Source organism: Marmota monax, unplaced genomic scaffold (genome assembly GCF_021218885.2).
Source record: "Marmota monax isolate L192 unplaced genomic scaffold, Marmota_monax_Labrador192_F-V1.1 WCK01_AAM20220418_F8-fsc00010, whole genome shotgun sequence".
Lineage (NCBI taxonomy): Eukaryota > Metazoa > Chordata > Mammalia > Rodentia > Sciuridae > Marmota > Marmota monax.
In genome coordinates, this window is record NW_026692321.1 from 8,641,644 (window position 1) to 8,661,582 (window position 19,939).

At 41.5% G+C, this 19,939-nt stretch overlaps 1 protein-coding gene across 2 annotated transcripts; it reads left to right on the forward strand.

The window, feature by feature from the left end:
• Positions 1-1,893: 1,893 nt before the first annotated feature.
• On the forward strand, positions 1,894-6,432 carry Lratd1 (LRAT domain containing 1). Of its 2 annotated transcripts, none has more exons than XM_046441289.1 (2): positions 1,894-1,986; positions 3,138-6,432. In XM_046441289.1, the coding sequence occupies exon 2, from the start codon at positions 3,174-3,176 to the stop codon at positions 4,050-4,052; it is 879 nt and encodes a 292-aa protein (XP_046297245.1). In that variant the 5' UTR covers positions 1,894-1,986; positions 3,138-3,173; the 3' UTR covers positions 4,053-6,432. The 2 variants fall into 2 exon arrangements, with proteins under 2 accessions (XP_046297245.1, XP_046297246.1); XM_046441290.2 differs by having other exon boundaries at positions 1,915-2,151.
• The last annotated feature ends 13,507 nt before the right edge of the window (positions 6,433-19,939 follow it).

Here is a 19,939-nt window from a genome sequence, read left to right on the forward strand (position 1 = left end):
CAATTCTCTTAACTTCAGGGCCAAAATGAGTTGTTTATTATTTACAGAAAATAAAAAAAAAAAATACAACCTATGGTCAGTTCCAAGGATGGCTACTTGTTTCCTAATAAATTGGCAGGTAGGACAGTGGCCAAATTTCTGAAAAGATTTAAGTAAATCAAATGTATACAGTTGGCCACTTTAAAATGATTTTCCCACAATACTTATTAAGCATCTACTTTGAAAAATCACTGCATCAGGCAGAGACCTTCAGAAAGCAAACACAAACTGAAGACTTGACAGTTTCAAAATACTCAAGCAGAATAGTTTGTCAAAGAAAAGAAGCACTGATAATATGCATCACTCTGCATGTGACCTTGGGCCCAGCAGCTAACTTCTCTGAAGCACCAGCTTTTTCATGTTCTAAAACAAGAGTTTATTCATTCAACAAATCACTGTAGCCTAATTCACAACTGGCTAAACTTCCCACAACTCCAGATGGACTGGTGGCCCAAGGACTGGGGCCTTAGTTTCCTCATTACAATTCAGATATGGGGATTAAATCATCTTCTTAAATCTCTTAGCAAGGTGGAAGTGGTCACTATAGGCTATTTCCCTTTTTATTGTTCCCATGGAGCCCATTGTACACGCAGCATTGAGGAGGCCATGAATACAAAGCTGTGCACCCAGCTCAGCTCATGGAGTTCAGTTTGTAAAAAGGAGGTAGATCAACACAAGTATGTGATAAAGCAGGGGAGATGCACTAACAGAGCCTGTGACAGCTGTGCAGGGGGTACAAAGAGGGAACATCAAATTCTCTCTAGAGAGAAAGTCTAGATGTACAAGGCCATGGGTTTGATACCCGGCATAAATAAATAAATAGCATAAGTCCCGTCTTAAGCATAAGCAGCATGGAGACTAGAACCGAAGTCTAGGAACTTCTTGAGGCTTAACGTCCCAACTCCGAAAATTGTTGGTCTAAAATTCTGTATTGTGACCGTCGTTTTTTAGCATCCAATATCCAGGGGTCTTTCATTCATGAAGTTCTCATCCAGAAACGCAGTCAGGAATTACTGAATGATACCATTCTCCCACAAAACCAAACAAAAATCCCTTACCAATGGCGATTCTGGGGCTTAGGAAACACAAGTCCTACTGTGGGCACTTGCGATGCACCCCTTTCATAGGGGGAAACAAATGGAGGACAAAACCAGGCAGAGTCAGGGAAGAGGCCGGCCAAGACTCAGACTATTGGGTCGCAACTGACACCTCTCTCCTTTTAAACCAGGCACCAGCACCGGGTCAGCACCTTCATTTGGCTGAAAGCAAAGGAGCTAAACACCACCAGCGCAATTTCAAAAACATCTGTGCCTGGCTGAAAAAGGGTCTTTAAGCCAGGGAGCAGCCCAAGGGTCCTCAGGAACTGAGATTCCAGAGTCCCAGCACAGACCCCGCACCGCCTTAGGCGATTTCGCTCGCTGCCCGCGAATACCCGCAGAGCCTGGGCCAAGATGCGATGCGAACATGGTGTTTTTTTGTTCTTTTTTCCTCTCCACCCCCAGACTCAGCTTCCCTCCTGGAGTCTGTCCTTCGGAACAGGGAACATGGAACGCGGGCGGACTGTGTTACAATCAGCTCATTTACAATCAGCTCGGAGGAGACTAGGGACGCGGGTGACACCGCTCAGCAGAGCAGTACAGCTGCGCGGCGCCTAGCTAGCGCTCCCCACGCGCGCTCACACCTACGCTCCTGGGGGCTGTGTGCGTTCGGGTGCGCGGGGGCCGGGCGAGGTGGAGCGCACCAGAGACCCGCCCCTGATCCCTCCCCCTCCGGCTGAGATTGGCAGGGCCCGGGCACCCACTCCAGCCAATGAGCGAGTTCCGGGGCGGGCCCTGGAGCTGCTGCTCAGGCTACTTAGAGTCGTCCGCGCGGCTGTAGGAAAGCACAGCCCAGCCCCGACTGCCCAGGTGGAGCACCCTTGCAGCTAGAGAAGACAGGAGCGCACCGGTACGGCGCCAGGCACAGCAGCAAAGCAGGGTTCGGCGAGGGGTAGAGCTGAGCCACAGCCTCACGCGCAGCCCGGGACCCATTCGCCACCGCCGTCTCCGCAGCACCCATGGGGACCAGGAGACTTTAACGGAGTTTGGGGTTTCAGGAGCAGGGAAATCACCGGTACGGAGAGGCGGCATTCTTTGCCTCGGAAACGTTTTTTTTTTTTTTTTTTTTTTTCCCGACTGATTGTTTGGATCCTGTATTGGGTAGGAAGAAAGGGGTATTTGGGCTGAAACTAAACCTCTACACACACACACACACACACACACACACACACTGCACTAATATTCTGCACTGGCTTCCCGGTCTCTTTGTTAGGTTATTTTAGAGCAGCCTCGCCCTGGCGCAATCCGATTGGCTCTGCTGGGTTAAAAGCAGGCAAAGTAAGGGGCAGAGTGCACCTGCCTGCGTGGGCAGGTGTGCCCGGGTGCTTGAGTATACACGCATTAGCAAGGGTGCAAGCTCGGTTTGGAATTGTGTACGAATGGGGGGAGGGCATCTAAGTGTGCCAATGTGTCGTCGCGAGGGTTTGTCATTGTGGGTGTATGTACCAGCTTGTCAGTGTCACTGTGCAGAATTTTGCTGGCATTTAGTGAATACCTGGGAATGTGTCCGATTGTCATTGTATAAACCGTGGTCAGGGGTGGGGTACAACCTAGGGCAAAACTGGGAGGTGGGCTAGAGCGGGTGGGGACTTAAATGTGGGCTCAGCTTTCTTCAAGCTCTCTGGCCTTAGACGTCCCTTCTGCCTCCCAACCCACCCTCTGTCCTTCCTTGGGTGTCTGTCTCCTACGCTGCCACAGTCCACGTTCTCCCTATTGGGACTTCGCATCATCTCCAGCCCGCCTGCATTTTCTCTTGTGGGAGTTAGAATAGGCTTCCCGGACAGGGTTGGAGGCGGTGTGGTGGCGTCCGCTCTGGCCCGCGGGACTGGTGGCTTCTGTACCTCCTTCCCCACCACAGGGAGGCACAGGGAACTCGGCTGGCGCAGGTGACAATAATGCGGGGCGTGCGCGGGCTAGCAGGTCCCAGGGGCACTGTCCATCTTGGAGGGACATTAGAGTCCCCCGACTCTGATGGTGTCTGTTTCTCCTCTTCTTTCGCAGATCCCAGTTCCTGGCCCTCGCCTCGCCGCGTCATTGATGGGCAACCAACTGGACCGCATCACCCACCTCAACTACAGCGAGTTGCCCACAGGGGACCCGTCCGGGATTGAGAAGGACGAACTTCGGGTCGGGGTCGCCTACTTCTTCTCGGATGAGGAGGAGGACCTGGACGAACGCGGGCAACCCGACAAGTTTGGCGTGAAGGCCCCCCCAGGCTGCACCCCCTGCCCAGAGAGCCCTAGCCGCCACCACCACCACCTGCTGCACCAACTAGTCCTTAACGAGACTCAGTTCTCCGCCTTTCGGGGCCAGGAATGCATCTTTTCCAAAGTGAGCGGCGGCCCTCAGGGCGCGGACCTGAGCGTCTACGCTGTCACCGCGCTGCCAACGCTCTGCGAGCCCGGCGACCTGCTGGAGCTGCTGTGGCTACAGCCGGCTCGGGAGCCGCCCGCGCCGGTCCCGCACTGGGCGGTGTACGTGGGCGGTGGGCACATTATCCACCTGCACCAAGGCGAGATCCGCCAGGACAGCCTGTACGAGGCGGACGCGGCCAACGTGGGCCGGGTGGTGAATAGCTGGTACCGCTACCGCCCGCTGGTGGCCGAGTTGGTGGTGCAGAACGCCTGCGGCCACCTGGGCCTCAAGAGCGAGGAGATCTGCTGGACGAACTCGGAAAGCTTCGCCGCCTGGTGCCGCTTCGGCAAGCGGGAATTCAAAGCCGGAGGGGAGGTGCCGGCCGCCACGCAGCCCCCGCAGCAGCAGTACTATCTTAAGGTGCATCTGGGGGAAAACAAAATCCACACTGCCCGGTTTCACAGCCTGGAAGACCTCATCCGCGAGAAGCGCCGCATCGACGCCAGTGGCCGCCTGAGAGTGCTCCAGGAGCTGGCCGACTTGGTGGACGACAAGGAGTAGCCTGCCTGCCCCGCCTGTGTCCAGCGCCGGGTTCCCTTCCAGTCTGTGCCGGGCGGGCTTCGCGGCTGGCAGTTCTTGATCCCCAACCCACCCCCGCGTGCGTCAGCCGCCGGTGGTCTGTGCGAGGGGCTGCACCCTTGCACCCCGCCGGCCAGCGGCAGGAAGTCTCAGGAACTGACCCTGGGACTGAAAGGGCGCAGCTGCGCGCGCCTCGCTGAGAGCCTCAGTGGTGGTAAAGGTGTTGGGAGACCCCAGAGAGTGCTTTTCCCTTGAGTTGTAAAGGGAGAAGGGAAACGGGTAGAGGAGAGCAGGGACGTGACCTTTCCCGTGAGTCAATGGTCAGTGGCTTGCACCTGACAGGGAAATTACCCATTACTAAAAAGGGACCTTCAATACCCCAAATGTGCACAGACAGGCCAGTCGGAGGCGAGGATTGGTCTTTTCAGGGCACCGTTCACCTCCTGTATGAATGTGTCCCCAGAATGCAGGATTTCCAAGAAATCAAGCCTGCCCCTTGTGCACTTGTGAATAGTTCTGTGAGAAAGCACTTCGGGACTCTGGGTTATCCTGAGGCTGCCTGGGACTCTTCCAGCTCTCCAGCCCCAGGTCTCCTGACTTTATTCCAGGCTCTGGGCTAAGCTAGATAGTTTTTGCTTCCTGTTCTTTGCACCAGAGGGAGCAGACGCCACCCCACCCGCATTTGCCTGTGAGTCTCCCTCCTTGGCAGAAAGGGAAGCCTTCCGGTCTGGGAGGACAATAGCATGGCTAATTTGATGTGGAGAGCGGGCCCCACCCGGGAAAAGGAGATAGTTCACCTGGTGTCTGGGAACTTGAATGGGTACAGAAGGGCGCTTATTGTTCTGAACCCTTGATTACTCCCTCCTCGGGCTGCATTTCAAAAATAGTCATATTTTTAAAGGGATTGGAGGAGTGGGAGGGGGAGGACACGGCAACATTCCAGAAACCAGCATTATGACAACACCATAGCCAGTATATTTAGTTTGGCTTTTCCTAACATAGAAATCTTAGAAGCTGGGGAAAAGGAAATCAAGTTTGAAAAAACGAGAGAGCAGTTTTCCAACTATGTCAACAAAGCCTATCGTGTTGATGTTTTTATTGACCATTTTAGCAACATGCTAATAAAATTTCAAATTGAAATTTTTATTTTCATGGCTTTAATCCATGATAGTTTAAATACTGGGGGCCATTAAGAGTGGATTTAGCTAAGAGCTTAGCTAACATTTGCCTTTTCACTCTATTCTTTCTCAAATCGTATGAGAATTCTGTTTTTGAATATTGTAGTTATTTTATTTTATTTTATTTTATTTGGCTTAAAAAGCAGCCCTAGTAATGGTGGAGTTGTTGATTAATGTGTATATTGTACTGAATTTCTGTTAGTTAAAGGGTTTACTGCTTTGGTGGAAATCACTAGCAGGTTCCATGATGGTTCTTTTCTCCATGTTGTGTATCATTACCATTTCACATTTGCATTTCTATTTTTTTCTCTTCTCCTGATCTCCTTAAAAAGGAATCTAGAGTTTGTGTGTCCCCCCACTCCCTGCCCCTTCTTCAGCTAGTCCCCCAGTTCATTCCTGAAAACAGGGAATAACTTGAAGAATCGGGACAAAAATATATTTTCCAAAATCTTAAGGTTGTATGAAACTCATTCCTTGAGCAAGGGTTTACAAACTTCTGTCCTTGGGCTGCAGCCCCAGTCTGACTGATTGTTAGTTACTGACTGATTGTGACTTGGCTCTGTGTATTAAGACACCTTACAGCATCTGTCTCTTTTGAGGGAATTTGTCAAATAATGGTGTTTAGCTAATTGTTGCAATCAATTGCATAATAACAGCTACAATTTAGTTGGACAGCAAATATTATGGCCAAAAGCCAGTTTCTGGCATTTCAAAAATAATGCAATAAAAACTAGTCGAGGTTAGCTGAGACTGGAAATGCCTTTTCCATGGTAAATGATTCATTTCTGTTGTGTGTGTGTGCGTGTGTGTGTGCGTGTGGTTTTGTTTTGTGTTTTGTTGGTTTTTATTCTGGATTCATTTCCTGACCTTGAATCAAAAGGTCGGATCAATGAAATATGAACTAAAGTATTTTTCTTAAGCCTACTGAGTGATTTATTTTTTGAAAATGTTTAAATGTATATGCTTCTCTTTCAGCACATGCAACAGCAAAAGTTTTATAATAACTATCTTAACTTTGCATGTATGGAGAACTGAAAGTCATCTATTTCCCTAACTTATTCTTCTCAATAACAGATGGCAGATCATAAACCAAAATTCTTTATTGTATCCACATACTCCATATTCTTTACTGTGTCCTACTACTGTATCTTGGCTCCCTGCTATATTAAAAACCATCCTAAGCACTTGTTCTAACAGGAGTCCTTCTTGACATTTTGTCTTCCACCTGTCACTCAAAAAGTCAGAGTTCTGCAAAAGAAATCAATCAGTCTCTATCTTAACCTAATGCTGGAATTTATTTCCTCTGATGGCACTTAATCTAATGTCTCTCTTAAGAGAGTGTCATTTTAATTGAGGAATTGTTTACCAGATTCAGAATTCCTGAAACTAGATGGCAATAAAATAAGAGTTGGGCAGTTAAAGTAGTTTCATTATTGTATTGGTCTATTAAGAATTTGGTTGGTAATAATACTTCTTACAGATTCACCATTATAAAACACTGGTTACGGAAGAAACTTGAAAGATTTTTAAGGCTTCTCAGATTCCTTTTGAAATAATTATCATCTCTTCCTCAATGCTGGTAAAAACTAATAGCAAAATAATTCTAACAATAATAATACATCTAGGTGCTTTATCCTGGGGAAAAAAAGTGTGTGTTTTTCAGGGTGTTATTAAGGATGCTACTGAAATCCAAGAAGATGAAAGTTCCTTTGGTAGTTGGCAAGGGCACCCCTACTTTTATTAGGGGTGAATGCACTATTTCTAAATTGTACCAAAGTTACAGAAATTAAGCCACAAGTCTCTTCATATTTTAATAAAGGCCAGAAATTTAATTCTAGTCTTACTTGTCCTCAGGGGACGACAGTGCATAGTCCATGAGGTACCATGAAGTAGAAAGTATTTCTGCTCAACCTTCTCCAGTACAAAGCAAAGTTCCCTCTATTCTGTCTCCACTTTCAGGGGGCGGTTCTGAAAAGAAAATTACTACTACTAAAAAAAAAAAAAAGTAAAAAGCCAGATCCTTCTAAGAGTGCTTTACTACTTATTTTCTTGTTAGAGAGAGAGAGAGAGAGAGAGAGAGAGAGAGAGAGAGAGAGAGAGAAGAGAACTGGGCATAGTTTCTGAGCCTGTAATGATGATATTCTATAAGGTATTCCTTCTTTTAAAAGAGAAATCCTGTAGAAGTTACATATTTTGCATTTATTTTTTAATTTAAAAATATATCAATGAGCCCAATGATATATTTTAAAACATTTAAAACTTTTAAGTCCCTGTCATAACAGCATTTTAAAAGATTCATATAAATCAACTTGCAGTTAGAAAATACCTGTGCCAGATATAAAATCAAACACAAAAGCGGGGTTGTCAGCTCAGTGACATCAGATGATTTCACTAGATTTCTTTTTAATTGTCTTATTTTTCTTCCCTTATGTATCATATTTCTTTGGTGAACACTTTTTTTTGAATAGTGACTTTTTTTTTTTTAGAAAAGCATGTTATTGATGTTTACAAAATAATTCATTACCTGAATCATGAGTGTATTCTAACAGTCTTCAAACATCTCTTTATTGATTACTTATGTTCTGTATGCTTTCAACATCCCTGAGAGTTAAATGTGTTCATCATCTGATCAATGAAAGGAGCAGGGTCAAGTTTCAGTTAGATTAACAATAAATTGCATAGTCGTAATAGGGCCACCTAAATTTCTTTATCCAAATGCATCACATGCAAATAGTCAAATCTCTTTCTGTCCCCCCTCCACAACCCCACCCCCCGTTGCTGGGGTTTGAACCCAGGGTCTCAGATGCTAAGCACATGCCCTACTACTGAGCTTCACCTCTACCTGCAACCAGATTTTCTCTTTGAAATAATGGAAGAAAATCTAGTTAATATTTGCCACACACAAAAAGTCTGCAATTCAAAAATATAGGTTTCCAGGTCTCTTGAAATATAAAGAATTTCATTTAGAGAATGTTTATCTTAAATGCATGCCAATTTATTTTTGTTGAAAAGTATTAGTTATTAGCAGAATATACACATTTGTTAAGTATATTTACATGCATATGAACACATATGTAAATATATACATACTATATACATGCATATTACATCTGTACACACTCATAAACATACAGAATTTTTAAAACAAAATGAAGAGTGACTTTGAGATTTATGTAAGTGGGTCTAAAAGATCTGGAGATCAGAAACAGCTAAGGGGCAACTGCACAGCAAGCGGTTACACCTGAAACTAAACATTAGCAACAAGGAGAAACTATGAACGCCATAGGGTTAGCTTTAATCTCACTTTTGAAGTATGGACATGGCTTCTCTAAAAAAATAAAATAAAATAATAATAATAATAATAATAATATAATAATAATAATAATAATAATAATATGAAATTCAAAGGAAACTGAAAAGGTTGGGAAGCAGTTGGAAAACAGGGACCAGGATGCAGTGGGAGGTTATGGGATGATATGAGCTAACAGCTTTTCCACAGGGGATGGCTGTGCTTTGTTTTAACTGAACACCCTAGAGAAAATCTAGAACCCTATTTTCAACAATTCAATAATTTCTATAATTCTCTGATTTCATAACTCAAAGCTTACCTTTAAGTTTGAAAGTTTATCACATTCAGACTTGCACTATAAGAGGTTTAAATATTTGAATATATTGGGAAAAAAAATAATAGTCTTTCCTGTACTTGTTGCTGAAGGAGACTCTTCAATTCTTGCTTTTGATGGCAGAACACCCAGTTGACAGGTTCCTGGGCTATGGTCCTGTAACATTCTCTCTGATGGCTGACGGTACAAGGCACATTGTAAATGCTCCCTAAATACAAGTTTAGGGCAGCTCTCCAGTAACTTGATCACCAGGAAACTTGGAAAGCACACCACTTGGTTCACCTGCAGAGTGAAACAGAAAGAACTTAATAAGTTGGCAGGGTTTTAGCACCTCAGCTACATAAACACACAATGTGAGGCTTAGGCTGAATGATTTCAGGCATTTGGAATATCCAGTTTGCTTCTAGAAAAAAATATCAAGGATTCCAGGAAAACAAGAATATATTCTCTTGTCATTTGGTCAGAAAGGGGAAAGCAAACTAATAATTCTGACTGTAACTTCTCACAACTTCGTATCTCATTCACCTCAAAGAAAAAATCTTTCTTGCATGAAATCACAAGATTATTCCTTCAGAAGGAAGCTTATTATTGAAGCTCTTGCGGAAAATGTAGAGAAAGCCTTATTGGAATATAACCTCAACTCTATGGGAAGATTAGCTTTGCAGTTTGGTTGAGGGTGTTTTTCTAAATAAATATTACTCATTTATATAAAAAATAACTGCTATGCCTGATGACTTTTATAATCCAATTACTTTTTGTGAACATGAATTCTGAACTTATTACTTTTTGTGAACATGAATTCTGAACTTCCCAAAGGGTAGGTGCTTATGAGATATTAGGTGCCTTAAAATTCTAGCACAAAATAAATGCTCCAAAAGTTAATTCTACCTTCATTTAATGCTAAAGCAAACAGACAAACAAACAAATGTTATATATTGCCAATTCTTATACATGCTTCCAAAGAAAATTCTTGCCATCAATCCATGATAGAGACACTAATGTTCTGCTCATACCACCATGGGACACTTGAGAGCTTTTTTTTATAAGTATATTGATACTTCCTTTGGCAAATATGTTGTTCTAAATTCCCTCCAAAAGTCTTGCAAAACATCAGTTCTCTGCTCAGTCCCAAGTCCACTCTTTTCAGATTTTAGATTCTCCCAGAGGATGCTCAGACCTGGGGTCATACTGACAGTGGCTTTGTAAAGCATCCCAACTCCCAACAGCACACACTTTTTCCCCTCCTGCTTCTTGTGAAAGTGTCTGCCTGGGATGTCTGAGCCAATGTGAGGTAAAGCCCAGAGGAAGAATTATCATATTTAGCTGAAAACAACAACAACAACAAAAATAACATGATTATCAGTTATATTGGAATTTCATATAGATGACAACTGTTTGGGGATTAAGTATATCCTGTGCAATATTTAGGTCACATTTATATTCAATTGTGCTTACCTGAAGTTCAAATGTAACTGCACATCTAGTATGTTACCTCATAATTCTACACAGAGAACTTCTCCATTTCTGAGAAAGCCAGATGTTTTCGAGTGGCCACAGCCTGAGGTCTTGACAGATTGCTCATGTGGGCTTGAAGGCAAAACCCAGATTCAGGTTCAGGGACAAGTATAGATTTCAGGAGAAGCCTCAGAAAGAGGAGTTTACAACCCCATAATCATTGAGAGAGGATTGGTTTGTGCATAGGTTCAGATGGGTATCCCAGGCATCTCTATCCGTGACTCTTCTGGTTGTATTTTATAAGACACACCATCCTTTATCTGAGCGTATGGAGAGTATCTTCTAGACACTGTCAGAATCACCCTGCCACTGACTTTGGTTCCACCTGCTGCTTATCCCATCTGGATCCTCGCTAGGTACCTGGCTGTCCACACAGCTTCCTCCCTTTAGCTCCTCTATCCAAACACCTGCAGCCATGGCGATCTTTCCAAATACAGACGCATCACTCACAAAGTAAAGGTCTCGCTCCTTAGTGGGCAGCAGGGGCCTCCACAATGTGAGCCTGTCTTTACTCACCTGCATTTCCCCTGTTCTCAGCGTACACTCAGGTGCTTTGATCAGCTTTCATTGCTATGACCAAAAGACTTGGCGAGAACAACTTAAAGGAAGAAAAGTTGATTTTGACTCACGGTTTCAGAGGTTCAGGCCTTGGTCAACCAACTTCATAGCTCTTCGCCCAAGGTGAGGCAGCCCATCATGGTGGAAGGGCATGGCAAGAGAAAGCAGCTCAGGACATGGCAACTAGGAAGCAAAGAGAGTTCCACTCACCTAGGACAAAATATACACCCCAAAGTCACGCCCCGGTGACCTACCTCCTCCAGTCATACCCAGCACCTGCCTACAATTACCACCCATGATCTATGTAAGTGAAATAATGAACTGATGAGGTTACAGATCTCATAATCTAACCAATTCACCTCTGAGCATTCTTGCATTGTCTCACACATGAACTTTTGGGGGACAGTTCATATCTACACTACAACATTAGGCCACATAGGACCATTTGTAAAAGATGAAGTTGTCATTCATGCTGTCATGACTTTGAACCCTGTCCCTTTTACCTGATTGCCAGTCTATAATGTCTGTTTGGGAGGACTCTGACTTACACTATTTTTTTGGTACTGAGGATTGAATCCAACTACTGAGCCACATCCCCAGCCCTTTTTTTTTTTTCTTTTTTGTATTTTATTTATAGACAGGGTCTCTTGCTGAGTTGCTAAGTGACTTGCTAAATTGCTGAGGCTGGCTTTGACCTCTACATCCTCCAGCCTCAGCCTCTCGAGCCACTGGAGTTGCAAGGCCTAGCACTTGAATTCACTATTGAGTGAATAAAAGAAGAACTGAGGAAGGGAGAAACATAGGTGTGCCTCAGTAATCCCCACATAATAGAAATATCCTAAAGTATATCTCTCAACTTATACATAACTCTAAGAACCATAAAGTTGAAAATTAGTTGCTGTTTAGAAAATAAGCTCCAATGATGAAGAACTAACTTTGCATTACATTATACAGCACATGATGAGAGATTAGCCACACACAGTTTATAACGTTTTTCTGTCCTGGTTGTACTAGCATATACATTTCTTTATGAATGAACTTTATGAGTTTCATTACCATGGAAATACAGATTTTTCTCCTCTTGGTAATTTAATTTCCTCCTAGGTGAGATAGCTTTGAGAGTTGCAAATTTAGAAGACAGCTGAGGATTGACTTTCAAAAATTAAAGATAAAACGAGACACTTTGCATATGGGCTTCTTTGGTAAATGAGCCCTAGTCTGCCAAAGATTTGGAATCAAGGAATCTACTGAAAACCTATGTCCTGTTCACATTTTGGATCGTTAAATTCTCCTAATTGTTCCATTAAGTAAACATACCTTCTTCTGTATGCAAAAAGAAAATAGTCAGTGTACCTGACATTCCAGCAGCGGGGAAGGGTGGAGAGGAGGGGGAGATGGAAAAACCAGTGTCTTTTGCATTTGAACCTTCAGGCTGGTTGAACAGCTAGAATAATTTGAAATAATTTGAAATGCAATAGAGCATTAAAAATGTAACTAGATTAATATCTTATTTGATATTTTCCCCAGATCTCTTGGGGGATGCACCCAAACTTTTCCAAGTAGGTACTATCCTCTGGTATTTAATAGAGTTCAATCTGGTCTTTGCCATGGTTATGGTTGTCAGTGTCTAAGGAAAGTCATTTTATTTTGGGATTTTTAAGACATAATATCGTTTTGAGAAAAATAGTATCAGAACTCAAGAATGGAGTAATATGAAATATGAAATATTCTAATTTGGGATTAGAAATTCAGGTAAATAGGAATTCTGTTCAAATGTAGCTTTTGCCCAGAGAACAATTTCCAGAGGAGATGAGGGAGGAGATTTTTCCAGTCTTCAGGTCTCACTATTCCAATCTCAGAAGTCCGTGTCCTGCACGTGCAAGCACTTTATTTGTGTATGATTTTCTGAGACAGGATCTACACAAGAAGATAAGAGCAGAGCAAGTTACTCTGTCCTCTACAGAACAGCAAAATAACTGTCTAAACCAAATCTTCTCTGCCCTGGTTGCTTTCTCAAAGCCTTTTAAGGATTTTCTATAACTTACAGGATAAAATCCAGGTTCTCTCTGGGCTGGGGATGTGGCTCAAGCGGTAGCACGCTCACCTGGCATGCGTGGGGCGCTGGGTTGGATCCTCAGCACCACATACAAATAGAATAAAGATGTTGTGTCCACCGATAACTGAAAAATAAATATTAAAAAATTCTCTCTCTCTCTCTTTAAAAAATAAAAACAAATAAATAAAAATCCAGGTTCTCTGGTCCATGCAAACTCTGTTCCAGTCTGTCATCCCTCCCCATCCTCCAGCCTCTGAAGCTTCACTCCCTGACCCATCGCAGTAATTCTTACTAGAAAACCCTTGTATTGAGCCTTACCTTCCTCTAAAAGCCATTCCTTTTTGCCCCTTTGCTTAAGCTGTTTCATTTAGGTGGACCATCCTCCTCCTTCCTCAGGCACAGGTCAAAACCTGAGTTTTAACAGGGACCTGGTTCACATACTGGCTGCTCTGTGGAATCACTTTTCCTTCAACACCCACTTCAGCAGCAACCACAAGCCAAACTGATCCTCTCCCATTGAGTTCCTGAACATTTTATCCAAACACTTAACATTCATTGCATCCTATTAATATTCCGATTTTCCACCCCTAAACTATGTCCAACACAATTATTTAAGTTAATGGGAATCTGATTGCCTTCTGAAATAGATTTTAATTTTGGGTCAGAGATCTTGGCATTTTGATCTTTGGTTCATTAGCAGCTAGTGTCTGATTCATATTTGATGCTCAACCAATGCTGATGTGATTCAACTCAGTTAATTTAATTCAAAAGTAGCTCTCCCACTATAAGCACAGTAGGATAAAGTGCACTTTTATGTTAATTTTCTAATGAGAGGTCAATTCCTTAAACAGTTGTTGGGGTCTATGAAAGGCAAGCCTTTGAGTTGATATATACACAGTTTGGCCTTCAGGAATCAGATCTGGTGGAGACAGGCGCACCATTTGCTCTCATCCACTATGGCCCGGAATATAGACCATTACCAAGGTATGATTTGTTAAAAATAAGGAAGCAGCATTTGAAAACATGTGTGCTCCAAAAAATCAAAATCATTGGCTGACATGGAGAACATAAATAATGACTCCAAAACAATTATGCTTTTTTGTTTTGATTTTTATTAATAGTTGGGAATATAGATTAATGTTTGTACTCATTATTTAAATATAATAGACTATCCTATGTCACTATTTTGTAAAATGCTACTTTTAGAGTGAGTTTAGTCCTTCAAAGTCTGTAGAAGTAGAACTTAAATGTGTAGAAGCAAAGCCCACTTGCTTTTGAACTGTGAAGATTAGCATCTTATTAGCATTTGATTTACAAATCAGTTCACCTCCTAGTGTATCTCTGTAGACAAGATCCTTGATTGATAGATGGAGTGCTTTTTTAGATTCAGTTTTCAGGGTTGGGATAAGTTCTCCAAAGGAAGCTGTGCAAACATAAAAGCTTCTTGGAGTCAGTCTAGATCCACACCAGTGATGGACTAAAGGAGAGAGGCCAAGGTCATGGACAGAAGGACAGGGCCACAGGAGAGTGCAGAGAGGCTGGTGAGGTGGCAAAGGAAAGAATAATGAAAACGTCAGGCTTCATGAGGAAACCAGCCAGTCAGATGGAAGGTGCAAAGTATTTCAGGACCAAGATTCTTCAGCCAAAATCCAATTAGTAATCAAGGTGGAACAATCGCTGAGGGAATTGACAACTCTAAGAAATGGTCTTGGCCCACAGTCGATACAAATATTTCAATTTCAAAGAATATTATGTTCAATTTTAAAATGGCCTTTTAGAAAAAAAAACAGGAAATCTTATTAACTTTGGCAGTATTCCTTCAATACAAATAATAGAATTTCATTGAAGAAAATAAAAACCTAGGTCTACTGCTTAAAAAAAAAAATCAAAAACAAAACTAAACAAAAAAACCTTGAACTGGTTTATGTGTTGACAATGGCCTTTGGCACAAAGCATTTACTAGCTTTTTAAAGTCCTCTACTAACTACAGGAAATATCTTCATGAGATCTGGTCTACTACACAAGCACAATGCTCTTTCTTGAGTGGAATTCCCATTTATTTTAAGAAGGAGCAATTTCAGTTATAGGAAAAGATAGAGAAGTTTGTCAAAATTTTCAGGTATATAAGCATCAGTTACTAGACTGCAAATTTTTTGAAATGTTGCATCCCATGTTAATGCATTCCAAAGAAAAACAGCTGACTTTATGCATTTATTTTAATAAGGCTGTGAAAACAGTCCATTTACAGTGTAAAAACCCCTTGTCTTTTAAAAATGCTAGACAGAATATTTTAATAAATTAAATTTGTCTGCCTGTCAAATCTGTCAAATTGACAAGAGCCCTCAAGGAGTATTGCTGATGTTGTAGTTCTATTTTTCCAATAGGATTACATTCAGAATTTAATATGGGCTGCTTAGATGAAGAATCCTTCCATCAGAGTAATTTTAAGTAACAACACTAACATAATATTTTAAGCTTCCAACCTCAGAGGGCCAGGGTGATTTTGCTTCCTCTGAAAAATCTTTTATTATCCACAAGAGTGTCTTGAATATTATGCTGTTTACAATGATGAAATAACTTAAGAAGACAAATAAGTATTCATCATCAGAAGTTTCACTATTGACACTTGATCAGAGGTATGTAGTTTATGTAGTCAGCTGTCATTGGGACAGCTGACCTTGGGACAGCCAGATCTTAGGAACTCAGTGGACAGATGAGAACATGGAATCTTAGTGGGCACAAACCCCCAGCTCAAGATCACATGACTTGTAATTAGCAAAACCAACCCTTTAATTCAGGTGTTCTGATACTAAACCGTTAAATTTCTAGTTACATTTCTCTGTCTTCCTGAAATAATCAAATGTTTCTTTTTTTTTCTCATAGATAAAACCCACTTAATGTCTCCAGTTAACATGTGAGAAAATTCATGCCAATTTTCTAGTAGCAGTTGGTTAATGAAGTTTGTTACTTTTTCAAAATAATGTACCTAAAAGAAAAAAAGGTAATAGGAGTGTCAAACAAACCCAAACTCTGAAATAGCAGTAAAACATGAAATCATCTAGACTTGATTTTTAGCCTCCTGGAATGAAATTCTCAAATACGTGTCTAAAATTTTAAAATGGAATCAAGCATCAACCTTGAGATTCTTTGTTTTTCATCCTGAACTTCAGAAACAGAGATAATATTCTTGGTTAATATTCAGGGAATCTGTCTTTCACTAGGGATCCAACGTAGTTCTCAGAGGACTTTGCATTTATTGTTTAATAAATATTATGTTGTTTACACATATGCTGTTTTAACATTGACTATATAAGCATATATAAATATATTAAATATATAAACGAATCTCAAGATTGGTATTAACACCCAATGAAGTTTTACTCAGCTATTAAGAAGATGAAATTATAGCATTTGCATATAAATGGATGGAGCTGGAGAACATCATGCTAAGTGAAATAAGGCAGACTCAGAAAGTCAAAGATAGAATGTTTCTTCTCATATGCAGAATCTATACCAAAATAAGGAACAAGAGAGGCAGGTGAGGGACTTCATGAAAACAGAAAATCCACCAGTGGAGCCTATAGAGAAAAGAGATTGAGGGAGAGGGAGAAGAGATAGGAAATGGGAAGAATGGCGGAATGAATGGACCAAACTATCTTATGTACATGTATTAATATACCACAGTGAATTTCACCTTTATGTTTATCTATAAAGCACTAATTTAAAAAACTATAAATAAATAGAAGGAAGACCATCAGAGTAGTGGAGAAGGAATAGGGGAAGACAGGAGAAGGAGGGGGTGAAAAAGAAGGTACTAAGGACTGAATTGGAGCAAATTATATTCCATGTTTGTATAATTATGTCAAAATGAACCCCAATATTATGTACAACTAAAATGCTCTAATAAAAACATTATGTTGCTCTCTTGTGTTAGGGAAATGCCTTTCAAAAATAAGTAGAACAAGAAAAAAAATCAATGCTTAACATGTTACTAATTTCTTCTAAGTCAAAACTTCTGTTTAAAAAAAAACATGTATGTGATTTCAATTAAATTTCTCTGGCAACAGCGAGAAGTAGTTTTCCAAAACAAAGCTGTGTTTAGTGCCCAGACAGGACTAACAGCAGGGTAATGACATGAGTCAGGCCTGGCCCAGCGCTGGCTGGAGGATCTATTTCTAGGCATAAAGAGGCCTTTCAACTTAGCTAAGAGAGCAGTCCTGTGAGATGCTGCCGTGAATCAATGTTTATCCACGGCCTGTTCCATGAAAGAATATCTTGTGACTCAACACGTGGCATTTTGCTTTCTGAATGAGATTAGTTATTCCTCATGAACCATGAACTGACTAGGGATCAAAATAAACCCAAATAAATTGAATCCAGTCAATAAATCGTCCAGTGGAAGAATGATACAATGGAAAGAACATGGGATTTTGAAAACAGAATGACTATTAAGCTCACTCGCTGCTTTCTGGCCATGTGATTTGGACAGGTCTCTGTTGTGCACTCCATTCCTTCACCCTTCAACAGGAAATCACAGCCCCTCACTCACAGGGTCAGGATGAATTTGAATTAAATGTCTATAAAACATGAAGCAGACGCGAACTGAACTAAATTAAAATACTAAATAAATTTTCTTTTACCATTGAGATTATAGGCTTCCTAATTCTTGAACATGCTTCTTCTATACTTAGTAAATTTTCCGAGAGCATGGGTCTTGCATTACTCCTCTTTCATCCCCCTTAGCAGAACATATAATTCTAAAACTTCTTAATAAAAGCCAAAAGGCAAGCAAACTCTGATATTAACAGGTCCTCTGAGGTTGATGAAAACAAGATATTTCTTAAAATGAATTACTTGACATGGAATGAATATTTGTGTCCTCCTCCTCGGGTCCATAAGTTGAAATCCTAACCTCCAATGTGATGGTTTTATAAGGTGGGGACTTTGGAAGCTATTAGATCATGGGGAAGAGCCACCATGAATGGAATTGGTGGCCTTATAGGAGACTCCATGAGAAGATAGTGACCTACCGCCTGGAAGAGGGCCCCCACAACAAGGTGACATGAATTTCTCAAGTGAATAGGCCTTTCAGCTGATGGTACCTTCTTGTAATGATCCAAATGGACGGGAACACTAGAGTGCTACAGTTGAGGAAGTGTAAAGAACCCTACTAATATTCTATTCAGTGATTTCTTGTCAGGTACCATGAACCCTGAAAGCATTGCCCAAGGCTGAGTCCCATGGTCAGGGGGTTCTACAGACATTGTCCCCCTCCCTCCAGAGAGAACCACTGCACTCTTCTCTGTGCTCACAGCTTCTGAGGCCCTGCCTGACGATTGCAATTAACTTTGCCCTTGGAGCCATATTGCACAGTTTATCACGGGCGCACAGTGGAGGGGAGTCTTCCATGAATGACTGATGAAAGGGATGCTTTTACTTGTGTGTTTACTCAGACTCTTAAAACTAAGAGGAAACGTATACAAATTGTATTCTTCAATGGGCAAAGGCATCAGCGCCTCATAGATTCAATCTCCCCTTTTGAATCCCTACCTATTTCATGAGTATAGCAGTTTTCAACTGCTTTAAATTACTGGGGAACCCAAATAGCTTTTGTTTATGTAAGTTACATCTGTCAGTATTTGCCATGATAACATTAATACTGATACATTTAAAAATATTTACTAATTAATGTATTTAAAAATACTAATTATAAACCCACTACCTATTGTATAAATGATTCTTTTTTAATATAAACGACTGTTTTCCAAAAGGAAAAGTCAGAAAAGTGACACTGTTGTACATTTTTTTTGCACAACCCTTTAATTTCTTCCTTAATAGAAGATAAATGGAGTCTGTGTCTATTTTGACACTTAACTTGTTCACCTAGAATACATCATGTGACTTTTGCAAACCTCCTTTAAACACTTGTGCAAAAATTAGAGTAGAAAAGTCAAATCTTAGAATCCTGAAAATAGCTTTGGCCTCATGCACCATGCAAAGGAACTCAGGGACCCCAAGCTTCTAGGAGGATACTTGGAGATACAGTGCAACAGAATCTTGCCTGAACTTCCAACTAGCTGCTTCCAGTTGTCACACTGAGGATAGCCACCTGCCAAGTCAGAGAAATACACACATAACAGGAATTAAATGATATAATCAAGTAAAAATATTTTTTGATACCACATTTATTCATGAAAGTGGTTCCTTCTGTGTGGCTGAATGAAATCAGACAGGTTCATTAACTTTTTCTCTTCTCTTTTAGGTAACACAAAGTGCTACGGTGCTTTTAAGTTGTGAAACACAGTCTCGGTTTGTGCTTGGAAACCCTAGACACTTACAGTGCCAATTTCCAGCTTAATCTACAGACACTTGCCTCTCTCCCAAATGGGAGCAGTTATCTACACTTTCTCCATCTTCATTTTTTTGCTCCAGGTTGCCTAAAGCTTCCAACTAGTGCATGTGAGTGGGGGTTGCAGAGGTGGCAGATGTGGAGAGGATGGTGGAGGAAGGTTGGCAAAGCAGTTGGGAAGTGTATGACTCCAATAGTACCTTCATAAAAAGGCTCTGTGCTTCCTGTGCTGGGCAGATTTTTACAACACTCCTCCTTCATGGCCTAGTGTTCCTTTTAAAAGAGGCTCTAAGGAACAGATGCACCTTTCCCACCACGTGGGGACATAGTGAGAAACCTCCATCTGGAATCAGGTAGTCACCAGACACTGAATCTGCAGGCACCTTGATCTTGGACTTCTCAGTTTTCAAAACCGTGGGAAATAAATTACATTGTTTATAGGCTATCTAATTTATGGTGTGTTTTAAATAGCAGCACAAATAGACAAAGATATTGTTTTAACAGTGGTCTAAACAAGTCTCTGCCATCCCATTATGGATTTTTCTGGTTCTCACTGGAGTCCCATTTCTTTTTTATCTCAGTGACATAGT

What these genes read in the sequence shown, in the direction of transcription:
- Lratd1 (XM_046441289.1), top strand. Translation starts at nt 3,174, where the DNA reads ATGGGCAACCAACTGGACCGCATCACCCACCTCAACTACAGCGAGTTG.